Genomic DNA, 14,592 nt, shown 5'->3' on the forward strand with positions numbered 1-14,592 from the left:
GTATTTTCTCATCTCGCAAACCGACCACTAGCTCATATACGCCTAAAATAAAGTCCACATTTGTAAAGCGCACAATCACCCGTAAGGGTCTCTAGGCGCTGGGGGGCCTTCGGGAAGATTAAGCGAGCTATTGCCCAGAGTCACATGGTGCTGGGCTGATCTGCCGCCGGAGCCGGGGATCGAACCGTGGTCCCCAGATTCGAGCGTCAGTCGCCCTGGCCGCGGCGCCACACCTCTTCCACCGAAAATGGAACATTGGCTACCATAAGAATAGGAGGGAAAATCTGCATACTTTATTCACCAACACCAAACATTTCCACTAAAATACTACCACTTTCACATTTAGGGGTTTTCTGGTTGTGCCTGGTGACAGGTTAATACCACGCTGACCCCACAAAAAGATTTTTCACACATACAAGGACCTTGAAACTTCAGATTACCAGCCCAGATTCAAATTTTAAGTTGCAGAGGGTATTAGGAGTCAATATATCCATTTTAAACCCTCATGCCTTGCGAAAAATATATCGTTTTTGGAAAGAATAAAATAAATTGTATACTGCATTAACCTTAAACACCCTGCTCATATTTAGTAGCTACTTGGGCAGCTGGTAAGGGTTTCTGGCTCCTCAAATGTTTACTATGGGAATTTAAATGCAAATACAACTATTGGGGCCTTCCAATACTTCCCTTTCTCCATACTACTCTCCTTGACCAAGCCGTACAAAATATTCCAAAGATCATATTTCAGTCCATGCATACGCTTTTGGGGAAAAAATATATGCAATTGTGTCAAAGTTGCAGGTGACACACTCAATGCTCCTCTGACAGATTAAACCATCACACAAAAATCAAAGTCGAGTCATTTCTACAGGAAACTGCCTGCAGAATGGCACAGTCGATTTGAGGTTGGCAGCTAAGAAATGCAGTCATCTGAAGGTTCGAAGCTCAAAAACACAGCAAGGCTGACTCAAGATTTTATCCTACCAAGGTCACTAAAAAAAGTACCATCAAATTGGGTAAGAGAAAATCTGGTATTCACAGCACTTACAAAACGAAGAAATTAAGTATGAAGCACTATATTAAAAGTCATTATGGAAGGAAGCATATCAAGGTGACAGAGGTAAATGCTCACCACCGACATCTATGGCCTGCAGGTCACAAGATTAGCTTCTGGAAAGGCCAGCTAAAACTTCCAATCTTTGGTCGGTAAAGTGAGGCTACTAAATACGTGAGACTATTAAATTGGCTAACAGAAAGACCAGCTATATAATTATCTTTAGAGCAACAAAACTGCGAAATTGGCGAAAACATTTGCTTTGCTAATCTCAAACAGGTTAAACACAAAGCCATACAAAGCAGGATTCATTTAGGGTAATGACGTATTACGTGGGTTTATAAGTGGGGCTCACACATTGGCTTCTGCTTATTTATACTTTCTACATGCCCATCATCTTGCAGTCACCTCAAAGTGCTTCATATAAAGTTGGGAAGTTTTACTAGATGCATTTGAATAAAGAATATTGTGTCTAAATACTACTAGTGGAGTAAATGAAGAGTTACATAATTACAAAACAGCTCCTTTGGTATTAAATGTAGTCGTGAGGCCTTGGAAGAAGCTAGTTAACAGGGGTGGTTGCCTCTGGCTACCTATGTGTTGCTTGTAGTGTCAGTCTATCCGTAAAGGTGTTACGCATATACACTCTATACACCAATTTAGAGTGCAATGTGTTTTTCTGCTGAAAGAGTTAGAATTGGTGGTGCTCAAAGGGTGAACCGAGTATGACCCAATGCCTTAATACCTGCACTCAAAGAGTTCCGCTCCCATGTCTCCCACAGTTGCATTTTACTGGTCAATTGTGTGAGTACTAGTAGAGCCAACAGTTCTTGCAGCACATAGTGGGGGCCAATGCCCACAGGCATCCTAGCCAAAGAAAGAATTGGGCATGGGGCAAAGAGTGGATTTGACATGGTCACAAGTGTTCAGGTTGAATGCCCATATGACAGTCCGATCTTCTAAAATTCATGTAAAGACTTTTCAGATATCATGGTTTATACGGCAGCTGCACTATAGCAGAATTAGAACGCTTCATGTAGAACATGGGCTGTATAAGAATATGAGCTATAGAGGGGATTGAATAATATTGTAAGCGGTGGAGGGTGGTGAAATACATTAGTTCCCGTTGAATGACCATATTGTTTTAGGAATAACCCAAAAGTGGAGTCTTCAATGCTTGCTAGAAACAAGGAGCGTGTTGGGGTATTAAGTCAGGGAGGAGACAAAGCGGCCCCTGCAAAAGCCTGACTTTTTCCTATGGATGATGTGGACTATGGGATGTCTAGGTACAATGAATCATCGCTTCAGATTTATTCTGGCCTCCTTGAGACGGTGAGCATGTTTAAGTAGCTCCTATTGTATGCCACAATAAGTCCCAAGAGTCCTGCTGTGCCACTGCATGGGAGCGGTCTAACTCCGCATAATAACTGGTAGAAGAGGTGGTGAGATTCTACAAAGCAATGGAAGCTGAAGGCGGGTGCCTCCATGAATTTATTAAGAGACGGGAAGCTCAGCACCATGCAATGGCCTGCTGTCGGAGATGGTGCCGAGGCTGGTTCATGAATTGGGTCTATGAGATACATGGAACCGCAGAGAGAAAGAGTGGTGAGACGGAACCCAGAAAGAGGGCCAAGGCATGAGAATTCAGACCAACTGGCAGTTGTTAGACAAGAAACAAACATTATTCACTTCCACTCACTCGGCAGATAACAATGGCTCAGAACTGGGTCCATGAGATACATGGAAATCTAGAGAGAAAGAGTGGTGAGAAGGAACCCTGAAAGAAGGAAGAGACGTGAGAATTCAAACATCAAGTGGCAGTGGTTAGACAGGCGACACCAGTGCTTAATTTGAGCTGGTGGTTTCCGGTGCTCAGCACTGGCACTTCATCAACACGGGTGCTTTTTACAGAGAAATTAAGTGATTGTCCAGAATCGCAGGATGTTGAGCCACCTGCAGAGACTCGAACCTGGTTCCCCTAGCTACAAAGTTGGCACCTCTGGCCATTACGCCACATCCTCTCCCAACTCTCATGGTTGGTAGTTGGTTCTGTTTTAGGAGGGGCCCACAGGAGAAATGGGCTTGTACATGCTGCCTCCTGACGAAAGCCCCCGCACTTTTTTTTTAACCAAATGAACAATTGGGAGACACACAAACACGATTCACTTCCACTCACTCGGCAGAGAATGATGGCTTAGTCTGCAGTTTCCTCAGCCAGAAAGAGCTGCCCTTTTCCACAGTGATGACAAAGTTCTTGCACAGTGCCTACTGTGCGTTTTAAAACTCCACTTGAACATGCAGACTTTAAAGAAAGGAGGATGTCAGTCCTCATCCCTCTACATGTTTGCATATTGCAGATTCTGCAACACCCATCGTAGGCAACAAACAATTGAGGCTTTTTACCAACAGCTGCAGCACTGCTCTGAGTCCCACCAATGGGAACCAGCACTCAGTGATAAGACCCGGAAGAACACGTGACCAAGGTGCCCCACACAAAGGGAGTAAACTAATCAGGGCAACACCTGAATTATAATTCACAAAGACAATCATGCAGAATGTGAGTATTGAACAGCAGTTTTCACTTTCATTGCTGGGCGTGGAAGTAAAAAAATACTGGAAAGTACGGATGTAGGAATAATAGTTGTAGGTAATGCGCTGTTTTTCATACTGAATCTATTATCCAAAACTTTTGTTGTGTACTTGGATTACTCTAAATATATCTCTATTTCTAAATAGATCAATATATCTATATATATGCCCCCCTATGTATCAGCATGCACGACCAATGAATTACACTGGTCCATTTAACCCATCATGAAGCAAGGAGTTCAGACAACAGCACTGTCTCACTTTTAGACAGCAAACAAAAATGATGGAATCAATCTAACAATTACTCAAGGTGCATTCCATTCCCCCGTTATTATGTTGTCTGTACCATTACAGTCAGTGATTAAAGATACAGAAATTAGCCTTGCTCGAATCACAAAAGGGATAACAAAACAAGCATTTACAATGCAATAGGTCTCCCAGTATTAAAGTTTGAGCTATTGGCATTGTATATTACAATGTGTTACATTAATTTGTTATCAAACTCTGAATTGTTGTATAAAGATGATTTGTGTCACGTGACTTCCCTACCATCTCCTGCATGGCCTGCTGCCTGCAATGTCGTAATGCAAGAGGATGTTCCTGACGGTCATCCAGTACTGTACGGCACTCCAACTGCTTGGTGCAGTCATCTGACCCCCACTAAATCCCAAGAAGGAGCCGACACCAACAAATCTTGAGTCAATCCCAGCCTAAGGCCACAACTGCCTGGAGAAGCACATCCCTGAGTGATCCCAGCCCAGAGGCTGCACGGCACAATGAGCACCCATCCGTTCTTGTGCTCGAAGCGAGGCCTGCCTTGAACTTTGGTCCCTGAGCAGCCCTGCTATGATACTGCTTCCTCACCACAGCTGCAGTACCAAGATAAATCTCTGTTGCAATCCTGCGTCAGCAGACAACTAACACGGTGCCAGACCAAGTACTGCCTGCCGGTGCGAGCGGACACCAACAAAGACAGCCGGTATCAAGGCCTCCAACAACAGACTAAAGCAGAAGCACAGGCCCTGTTCTGCAATGGGCACAGTGACTGTGACCCCCAACAATCCCGTTAGGTTGGGAACACATTTCTGAACAGAACTGCAAACTGCCCTGAGTGACTGGAGACCTAGTGAACAGCACCTGATCCTAAGATTAAAATAAAAGCACTCTAGCCATTAGAGGCCTAGCTCCTAGAATGGGGAGAGATTGCTATAGTAGGTGGGCATTTTTTAGATATGATTGTTAGTTATAATTTTGCACCTGAGACAGCCCCACTCACATCCGAGTCCTGTTACGGTTTGCTTGGGTAGTAAAGTATGTTTTTCCTATTAAAGTAAAGTCCACATTTGTAAAGCGCACAATCACCCGTGAGGGTCTCTAGGCGCTGGGGGCCGTCGGGAAGATTAAGCAAGCTATTGCCCAGAGTCACATGGTGCTGGGCTGACCTGCCGCCGGAGCCGGGGATCGAACCCTGATCCCCAGATTCCCGCGTCAGTCGCCCTGGCCGCTGCGCCACACCTCTCCCTTAATGACAAGCACTGGGCTCGACAGCGTAAGTAGTGTGTCTGTTAATCGGCTATTGAGTTATTAGCTCATGTCCCTCATCCCCCTGAGAATCCTTGGACTACTTTTCCTCGCTACCCTGAGAGCCACATGTAAAAGGGGGTGTACTTGGCCCACTTTACACACCCGTAATAAGATAAACCCCAGGAGACCAATAGTAACCATCTCAACCACCAGGTCGGGAGTCCTGTTGCTTGTAGCTGCACTATCCCCCTCCACCCGGGACTCCCACCCCCCAAACGGGGTCTGACAGATGAGCACTGCAATCCTACGACACAGCTGTGAGAGAACAATAAACACTGCGCATGTATACAGCACTCTTCGCCTCTTCCCAGAAGGTTGCGGTTTTTTTTCGTATTCCATTTCCATCCTTGGCAACTCCCCCTTCGAGAGTTATTGCAATAAACATCCACACAGTAATCATACCCAAACATGTTTCCCATGATGCCATAAGCTGGTTAAAGGAATGGGTGCGAAAGATCCACGAAACGTACATTATGTACGAGCAAAGCGGAAGGCCTGGCAGGGCTGAGAAAGAGTACGTTACACGCCGTGACACACATGTTTTAGTGGGGGAAAATCAACATCGCGTTAATCGCTCTAGTCCCAGCAGACACGAAGTTGAAAAGAAGGAAGTGGGAAGTGGGGGCGGGACTCCAGCTGGTCGTGTGCGCGTGAGGAAAACTACCGTGGGGCGGGACTTCCGTTTCCTGCTGGAAGCCGCGCCCACGGAGTGCCTGCCCAGGAGAGGAGCGGTGGCGGCTGAAGTCCGGAGTGGCGGTAAGTGGGGGCGGGGGGGGCGCTCGGTGCACTTGTGGGTGTGTGTGTGCACGCGTGTGTGTATGCGACAGCGGGGGTAGGTTCTCTGTATGTGTGGGTGCGTGCGTGCGTGCATGGGCGCGTGTGTGTGTGTGTCTGTGTATGCGTCTGTGTATGCGCATGCGTGTTTGGTGAAAGAGCTTCCCGGGAGACAGCAGCTGAGCGCGTTCGCGAGCGCGTGCCCCGCTCAAATAGCCTCCTTGAAGAGGCAATGCGCGCGGCCAGCGCTGTCTCCTGGGAGGCATAGTCACTGACAAAAGATCTCCTGGCGGACACAGCGCTGACGCGCTGTTAAACGCCAGGAGACCTAAACAGTGTTTTTATACAGCGCTTCAACCCCGTACTTTTTCCGTGGCAAGTGTTGTAAATAGCCAGCACCACTGTTACTTACAACTTACAGCATACAACTTAGCATCAGGTGAGCTGGGTGCGGGGAGTGTGTGTTCAGAGGCCAGCCACTGCTGTACTTAGCCAGGGACTGAGCTGCGAACACAAAAGGTGCCCCCTGCTACCTCATGTTATGCACCAGCAGTAGCATGGGCGCCACATATATTTCCGCAAAGGGCGCTATCTGAGCAATCTCTGGATGAGAGACTGCGGAGAAAGGGGATTTCGAAGAAGAGAGACCGGGGCCTAGTAATATCCAGATTTAAAAAGGTATACCTGGCTTCTAAACTGCACCTTTTGAGCATCAGGGAGGCAAACCCAAGCAAGTCTGGCTTGAGCAAACCCACCCACCTCACGGGACCACTCACTTTCTTGGTTGCTGTGGCATCCTGGGAAAGTGAAGAACTTTGGCAGAACAGCAGCCGGTGTGGTGCAACAATTCAATCCGCATGAATGGGATCAAAATGTACCTGCAATGAGCTACAAAAAGCGCTTCAAAGCCTCATCAGGGGTAGTAAGTGGTATATAAATGCAATTACAATATAAAGCACCCATGCTTGGATCGCATGTAGAATTTCTTAAGGACATCTCACTGAAAAGGAATCAGATTGTCCGATGAGAAGCAGACATCTACCAGTTGCAGGTGTAAAATTAACCTTGAAGGGATAAAATGTGGATTTAAGAGGGCGGCCATTAGGCATTAAAATGGCCAACAGTGGAGACACCTGGCTGACCTCAGGGAAATAACAAATCCAAGTTTCAATAACTGGTCACAATGGTCTCCTACTACTTCTACACATCTCCAATGAATTTCCCACTCCTGTCCGCTCTACTAGACCATGGTCTAACTCTATGTGGACTTCCAATTCCCGTGGTCTCCATCTTTTGGGGGAGACACTCACAATTCCACTCCCAGGGACGCAACTTCACTGCCAAACTACCTGGTGAGGTTTCCAGCAACTATACACAAAGCTGTCCCTGGCAGGCATTCCCTCTTTGGTGGTGAGTCGCGCCCACTTTTCCCGATCGCTGGGGGCAGAAAGTGGCGACACTGTCCACAATGTTTGAGCGTGCTCATGGTGATTCCTTACTTATTACATTGAATTGAAAAAAACTATAGAAAGGAAAAGCCAAAAGGGAGAACAGATTATGATACAAGGATGGGTGGGTAGGCTGGGGTGAGCAGAAGAGTGGAAGAGAGATTAGCGAATGATCAGTAGGACTAAAAGGATAGAAAGAGATATGAACCTGCTATCGCTCGGAGTGTTTTCTTAAGGGTACATAGAAGAACCAGAACTGAGCGAGAGGCTGGTAAACTGCGAGCAAAACATTGTGATATTCAAAAGTTCTTAACGAAGACCATTCAAAAGGCTATTAGTGATGCCACAGAGACCTGAAAAGAAGTCTTCATGCAGAAGGAGATAATGCTGAATTATTTTCTGCCTCAGACCTTCATTGCAGCTTGCCAGTATCTTCAAGGGCGATAGAGGGAGAAGCAGACATTAAGGCCATCTATTGAACTTGGTGAACGCATCAAACACATCTGCATCACTGAAAAGACCCAGAAACTACTTTAACATGCTTACAGGCACAATATGTGCTCCATTGATCATCAAGTGGCAATGCACTGAAAATAAAAGTAAATATTTTCAACGAGGTGCAGAACACAACTCAGTAGTATTCGTCTTGCCAATGCAGCTTATCTATGAATTTTTCCAAAACTTTGTTGCAAGTAGGAGTAAAAAGGCTGTCCCTTTATATATTTTTATAGCACCAACAAAGACTGGAAACAGAACCTGTTCCAGAGTGCACAACTCTATATCCTGTCCATACCGGCATGCAAGGCCAGCAGGATGAGACTTCTCTTCAGTCACAGGCGGAAAGGCTCGAGCATCCAACCAGTTGATGTTGGGCAAGTTTTTACTTGAGGAGCCGACGCTTCAGTTGTTTTCTGAGGTGCAATGGACCAAGCCTCATCTATGGTGACATGAAGCTTCTATAACATGGTACATATCCAGAAATTATTGGCTCCCTAATCTTTCCTTTATTGAGCATGCAGAGCTGCTGATGACTTGGGTTGCGGAGAACTACCAAGACGGTTCAAGGTTCAACCAGGCAAAGAGCTGTATTAGTTGCTATTACCTTTTATGTTATGCTTCAAGTCTGGAGAATGATATGGACCTGAAAGGCTAAGCAGGTTAGATTGGATGGGATTTGTTTGGATTTTGTAGCCTCATTTGGTGAGGAAAGCTGCTGCATGTTTTTTTTGTTTTTACTTCATGTTCCGGGATAAAAATATATATTTTTTAAAGTTTCCCATTTTTCCGCCAAAAAATAAACCACCAAATCCTACTTTTTAAAATTATGTTTCTGTTGCTTTGGACTGGCAGCAGTATGCCACTATAAGACAATGGTGCCTGGAAAGAGCCATGTCATCTGAAAGACAAGCACAAAGCCTAAACAATGGTCTTTTCAAAATGCTTTTTACAACTAGCAACCTCTGTACGAACTTTACCCTCTGCAGCTCATGCTCATTAACAATATACCAGCTGATCATGTGCTAACATAGGGCAGAAAAGTCATGGTGGCCTTCCCAGACACAAAGGCAACAAGAGTAGGACACATGGAAAGACAAGGTGAAAAACGTCTAATCTCAAAAAATCACTTGAAAAAAACATTCCTCTCATTAACATGGTTTACACAACCAAAAACTACAGGTTTGCCTAATTTACAGCTTAGCACAGCAAAGGTTGTTTATTAATTCAATATACATTAAAAAAGGCTAATACCTGCCGCCCAAGCCGTTCTTATAGCTATGGAAGCCTCGAAAACGTCCTAATTGTCAGTGACACTTGCAGGGGTGTGATGGTTAGTAGTTGTGTTGGTACTGCAATTGGCGGCGATGGCAGGGGCAATGTGTAATGCAAGTTGCAGTGGGCACCAAACGAGGGCCCTGGCACTTTTTTTTATTTGTATTTCTTTACATAAATTAAGCACTGCCCTCAGCGTTGCGAAGGTGCAGTCATTTATTAGTATGTTAAAGTCTGACCGATTCCTTAGGTGGTGGTCGAACACTGAAAGGGAGGGTGACTACTCAAGCAAGTGTTGTACAGCTGTTACAATACAACTGTGAGCTATTAAAAAGGTCAGAGTTCTTTCCTTTGATAATACGTTGGAAGGTTATACAGTCTCCTATGCAGTTAAAGAGTTGTTGTAATTGATGCTGCGTACAAGAAGTGAAGTTACCAAAGGAAAAACATTTTCAGTAATAAATGTTGCGCTGAAGCGTCTGCCCACTCGGATAACGAGCTGCAGCGTGTTTAGTAGGGAGGGTGTTTTGTTTTGAGCCTGAGTGTCTACTATGTAAAAAAAAAAAGGGCATGTTTCAAGGGGGAAAAAATCTATTTATTTTAAAAAGAAGGTGCTTGGAATACAAAGCCTATACACCTAGGCAGTGCACAAAAACAAAAACCACATTAAAAATAAATTTAAACGCATACCAAGAAAATAAGCAGTTAAGCACAAGCGGGAAATTCGCTCTAGAAAATGAAATCTGATCAATAACAGATTTGGCAAGTTGACGGTGACAAACCCCGAGAATCATTACGCCCCACAAATGGCGTCCCTGTCGAGTAACGAGTCCGCGTTTGTAACTGTGACAGCGCGCGAAGTAACCGGGGCGCGAGGGCACCACAGATCCGCTTCCTGCGAAGCTCTCACGCGCACAGTTTCAGATTTAACAACACCAAAATGACGTGTCCCTAGAGCACACCTCCGGTAGCAGCTTCAGTTTGCACTATTATCGTATATTATGCACTAATTATGCTGCTTGGCTGTCAAGACATCATTATCTGTATGCAAATGAGCTTATGTGATACAACTGCTAGGGCAGCACGTGAACTATTTTATTACGAAGCTTTCCCAAACATTAGCAACGCTTACAATTCCAATTTAATGGCTGCGCAGACATAAAAGTCTCCCCAACACAAAATGCGCCTCGGAGGTTTCCATGTGGCCAGAGGAAGTGTCGCGGTCTGTCCTTGAGTGCGATCCGCACGGGGGTGCAATGTTTACGCAGCCTCCTCACGGCGTCATTCTTCACAACGTCACTCCTCCGACGTTTTTTTTGTGTGGAGATCCTGCACCAAATGCCATTAGGCGTGACTAGGTGAATAAACATCGCCGTAATGCTTCAAAGGTTAGGAGATGAAACCCTAATCGTCAAATCAGCAGCTGTTTGCTCCCAGCCTCGCCATCAATCAACCGCTGTCAAGCGGCTGCTGTGAGCACCACAGACCAATGGCTGCCAGGAAGGGAGGGCGGCGGGAAGCAGGTGGGCGAGAGAAAAGATCAGAATCGGATACAACGTCATGTTCATAGAAAAATCTAAAAACAAAAAAAAATCCATTGATGTAAAAACCTCATGGAATGGACCCCCAATCCACCATTTTATATAAAACGTCACACTGAGTGTTACCAATCCTAAGGCCTGCCCAGGACTAAGATAGTAAACCTAGACCCAACATGATACGGAATAATGCAACATGCAATCTCTTTTGCTAAATAAATCCCATACAATGGTCTGTCACACGTGCATTGTGGCTTCCTCTTGTGTTAGAAACGCAACAAAATGCAGGTTTGCTCGTATGGTGCGCTCAAGCTAGTGTGCTTCAGGAGAAACCCTGGGGCTGTCTTCACTTTCCCTTCAGTTTATTTTTTATTTAGAAGTTTTTTTATAGCGCTAACAAGACCCGAAGGTATCAGAGCGCTTCACAGTAGTGGGCATGAAAAAGAGAACAACATGAAACAAACCCAATAAAAGCAATCGGCGACAGACAATTTGGAAAGAAGAAAAGTTCGGACAGCAGGGCTTCTCAGTACTGGATTCAACAATAACGCATGGATTCTGAGACGTTTGCAGCTCCAAGTTATCCATAACCAAGGGAGCGGATCAGGTACAAGGATTTAAGTTGGCTCTTGAATTCTGCATAGGACGGTAGAGTTCTGATGTGCGGGGGGATGGCGTTCCATATTTTGGGGGCATTTCCTGAGAAAGAGCAATCCGCAGTTCTTTTCCTTCTGGTTTTTGGTAGGATGAGCAGCAGGGAATTAGAGCTTCTCAAGTTTCTGGCTTGGCCTGCTTTTTTGAGCTCGTTAGCCGGGTATTCCGGTTTGCCGGTGTGGAGGGCCTTGTGGGTTAGGCAGGCCGTTCTGAAGGTACTTCGCATTTCCACAGGGAGCCATTCGAGTTCTTTGAGAGCCGGGGAGATGTGATCATATTTTTTGCAGCCTGTGATCATTCTTGCTGCCGCGTGAAGTGTTGTTTTTAGTGGAGCCAGGTGGGATTTGGGGATGCCTGTTAGGATTGAGTTCCCATAGTCCAGTCTTGATAGAACTAGAGATTGCGTGGCTAGTTTGAGGTCCTTGTTGGGAATGTAAGGTTTAATTTTGTTCAAAAGTCTGAGGTTGAAGAAAGCGCTTTTCGCCGAGTTCTTGATGTGATTTGACAGGGTTAGTTTAGGGTCTAAGGTGAAGCCCAGGGACTTAACGGAGTCGGCTAGCGTGAGGTTAACCTTGAGAGCATCGATCGACTTTAGCCACTCGATGATTTGAGGGTTATCTTCTTTGTTTGAGATGAGGAGTGTGTCTTATCGGGGTTGAGTTTCAGGTGATTCTTTGTCAGCCAGTCTTGAACTTCATTTAGGACATCGTTGAGTCTCTGGATGTCTTTAAGAGAGGAAATTTCCAGGTAAATCTGCGTGTCGTCCGCGTAGAGGTGGAAGTTGATGTTGGCGTTCCTGAGTAACTTAGCGAGTGGTTCCATGTAGATGTTAAAGAGCTGGGGGGAGAGCACCGATCCTTGAGGGACACCCTTGTTGACTTGCTGGGTATCGGAGGTGAAGTTCTTGATTTTTATTAGTTGCGAACGGTTGTGTAAAAAGGAGGAAAACCACTTGAGAACTACCTCGCCAAGGCCGGCTCTTTCTTGAAGAGTCATGATGAGGAGCTTGTGGTCCACCGTGTCGAACGCTGCTGAGAGATCAAGGAGTATGAGGAGGCAGCACTTGTCAGCGTCAAGAGATCCGTGAATGTCGTCTATGATGTTCAACATCGCAGTTTCAGTGCTGCGGCCTTGTCTGAAGCCAGATTGGAGGGGGTCCAGGAGATTGATGTTGTCCAGGTGTTGCGTCAGTTGCAGGAGTACACAGCGTTCAAGTGTTCGAGAGTAAAGGGAGGTTAGATATTGGTCTGAAATTGTTCAAGTCAGTTGAGTCGAGACCGGGTTTTTTCAGGAGAGGAGTGACTTGTCCCATTTTTAGACAATCGGGGACCACACCGCTTTGTAAGGAGCTGTTTATGATTCTTCCCCAGATGGGCGCTAAGGTAAGCTTCATTTGTTTGATTAAAGATGGGGGGATGGGGTCTGAGATGTGTGCTGAAGGTTTGGCGGTCGAGATCAGCGCGATTATCTCAGTTTCCTGGACGGGGCGAAAGCTTAGCCAGGGGGAGGGAAAGGAGTCGGATGGGAGTGCCACTGGGGAGGTCGAGTAGCTCTTCTGGAGGTGTGGGTTGTTGATGTCTAGAGATAGTTCGATTTTTTGGACTTTATCGATGAAGAAGTTGGCAAAGTTGTCACAGAGTTCTTTGGAAGCCAGTAGGGTTGAGGGCAGGGGCTTTGTTGTTTGTTGTCTGATTATGTTGTAGAGTTCTTTGGGTCTGTTTTTGGATTTGACCAATGCCTCGCGGAAGAAGCTGGATTTCTTGTTTTTGATATGGTTGTTGTACTTCCTACGGGCTGATTTTAGTTGAAGGCGGAGAATGGCGGTTGGGTTGTTTCTCCACTTTCTTTCTTTGGTTCTTAGGTTTCTTCTTTCTGCATTGAGGTCCGCAGTGAACCAGGTTCTGGATGGAGTGGTTCGGTTTCTTTTGAGCTTTAGAGGAGCTAGATTGTCAAGTATGGCGACTACCCCCGAGTTGTAGTGGTCGACGAGGTCGTTGGTCGAGAGGTGCATAGTGTTATTTGAAAGAAGAGCGCTTAGTTGACCTTCCAAGATGTCTTGGGGTACTTGGGAGAGGTTTCTCGACCATTTAGGCGGGACTTGCGGAGGTTTAAGCGAGATGATGGGGTGATTGATGTGGAATAAGATCATGTGATGATCTGACCAGTCAACTGGTAGTATGTGGTTGACCGTGATAGAATTCTTTTGGGCAATGATGGCGTCCAGTGTGGCTCCTTTGTAATGAGTCTCCTCAGTACAATATGTTGGGTGAGGTTGTTCTCGTCAAGGAGGCTAGATAGCGATTTGATTAGAGGGTTGTGGGTCTCATTCCACCGGATGTTCAGGTCGCCAAGAATTAAGTTTTTGGAGTCGCCCAGTGAGTCTTGTGCAATCAGGTTTGATAGTTGGTCTCCGAACTCGTTATTTCTGCCCGGGGGGTGATAGAGTAGGTGGCACAGTAGAGAGTCATTGTCTTTTGTCTTGATGACAGTGGATAGGCATTCAAAGGAGTCATATTCGAAGGAGGCGGTTTCTGTGATGCTCCAGCTGTCCTTGTGGATGATAGCGACCCCACCTCCTCGTTGTTCAATCCTATCTTTGGAGATGAGGGAGAAGCCAGGTGGAACCAGCATGTCTAGGCAGGGAGGGGATGTCTTATTAAGCCAAGTCTCCGTGAGGAACGCAACGTCAATGTCATGTGTGAGGATGGCTTCGGCTAGGTCCGTTGCGTGTAGAGAAGCCGATCTGCAGTTGATTAGGAGGCAATTGGTGAATTTCTCCTGATTACTGGTGGTTCCCTCTTTAGTCTCTCTAGGTATAGCGGTGAGGACTGGTAATCTCTGTGTATTGACACACACAAGAAGGGAAAGTGAGGGGCGCTGATAGAGCAGAACCTACCGAGCAGAACATACCGGTAAACACGAGTGAGGGGAGTGGGATGGAGGACAGTTGGAAGCCTAAATAATAATAATAATTATCCAAATAGTAGATCATAACTCATGGCTTGATATAAGGTCCCCGGCTATACTTCCATCGTGTCCTGGGTAGGAGTGGTTTGTGCAAAAGTAATGATGCATAGAACTATATCAATCAGAAATCCACAATTTATCTATCGCGAAGGATTCCACATGAATAAATTAAGGGGGTAGCAATAGGACCCTAAACATGACACCAGAATCATTG

General features: G+C 45.8%; 1 protein-coding gene across 12 annotated transcripts in view; it reads right to left on the reverse strand.

Moving 5' to 3' along the window:
• MAGI1 (membrane associated guanylate kinase, WW and PDZ domain containing 1) overlaps positions 1–14,592 on the reverse strand; it is a 1,290,512-nt gene that overhangs the window by 415,615 nt on the left and 860,305 nt on the right. Inside the window, exon 1 of one of the 12 annotated variants that reach the window (XM_078661552.1) lies at positions 10,352–10,426. The exons of 9 other annotated variants lie outside the window; for them this stretch is intronic. In XM_078661552.1, coding sequence (XP_078517678.1) covers positions 10,352–10,379 — 28 coding nt within the window. In that variant the 5' untranslated portion in view covers positions 10,380–10,426. Of the gene's footprint in view, positions 1–9,909; positions 10,049–10,351; positions 10,427–14,592 lie in introns of those variants that run through there. 2 more of the 12 variants (XM_078661556.1, XM_078661558.1) reach the window with 2 other exon arrangements.

This window comes from Lissotriton helveticus, chromosome 9 (genome assembly GCF_964261635.1).
Source record: "Lissotriton helveticus chromosome 9, aLisHel1.1, whole genome shotgun sequence".
In the NCBI taxonomy this organism is placed as follows: Eukaryota; Metazoa; Chordata; class Amphibia; order Caudata; family Salamandridae; genus Lissotriton; species Lissotriton helveticus.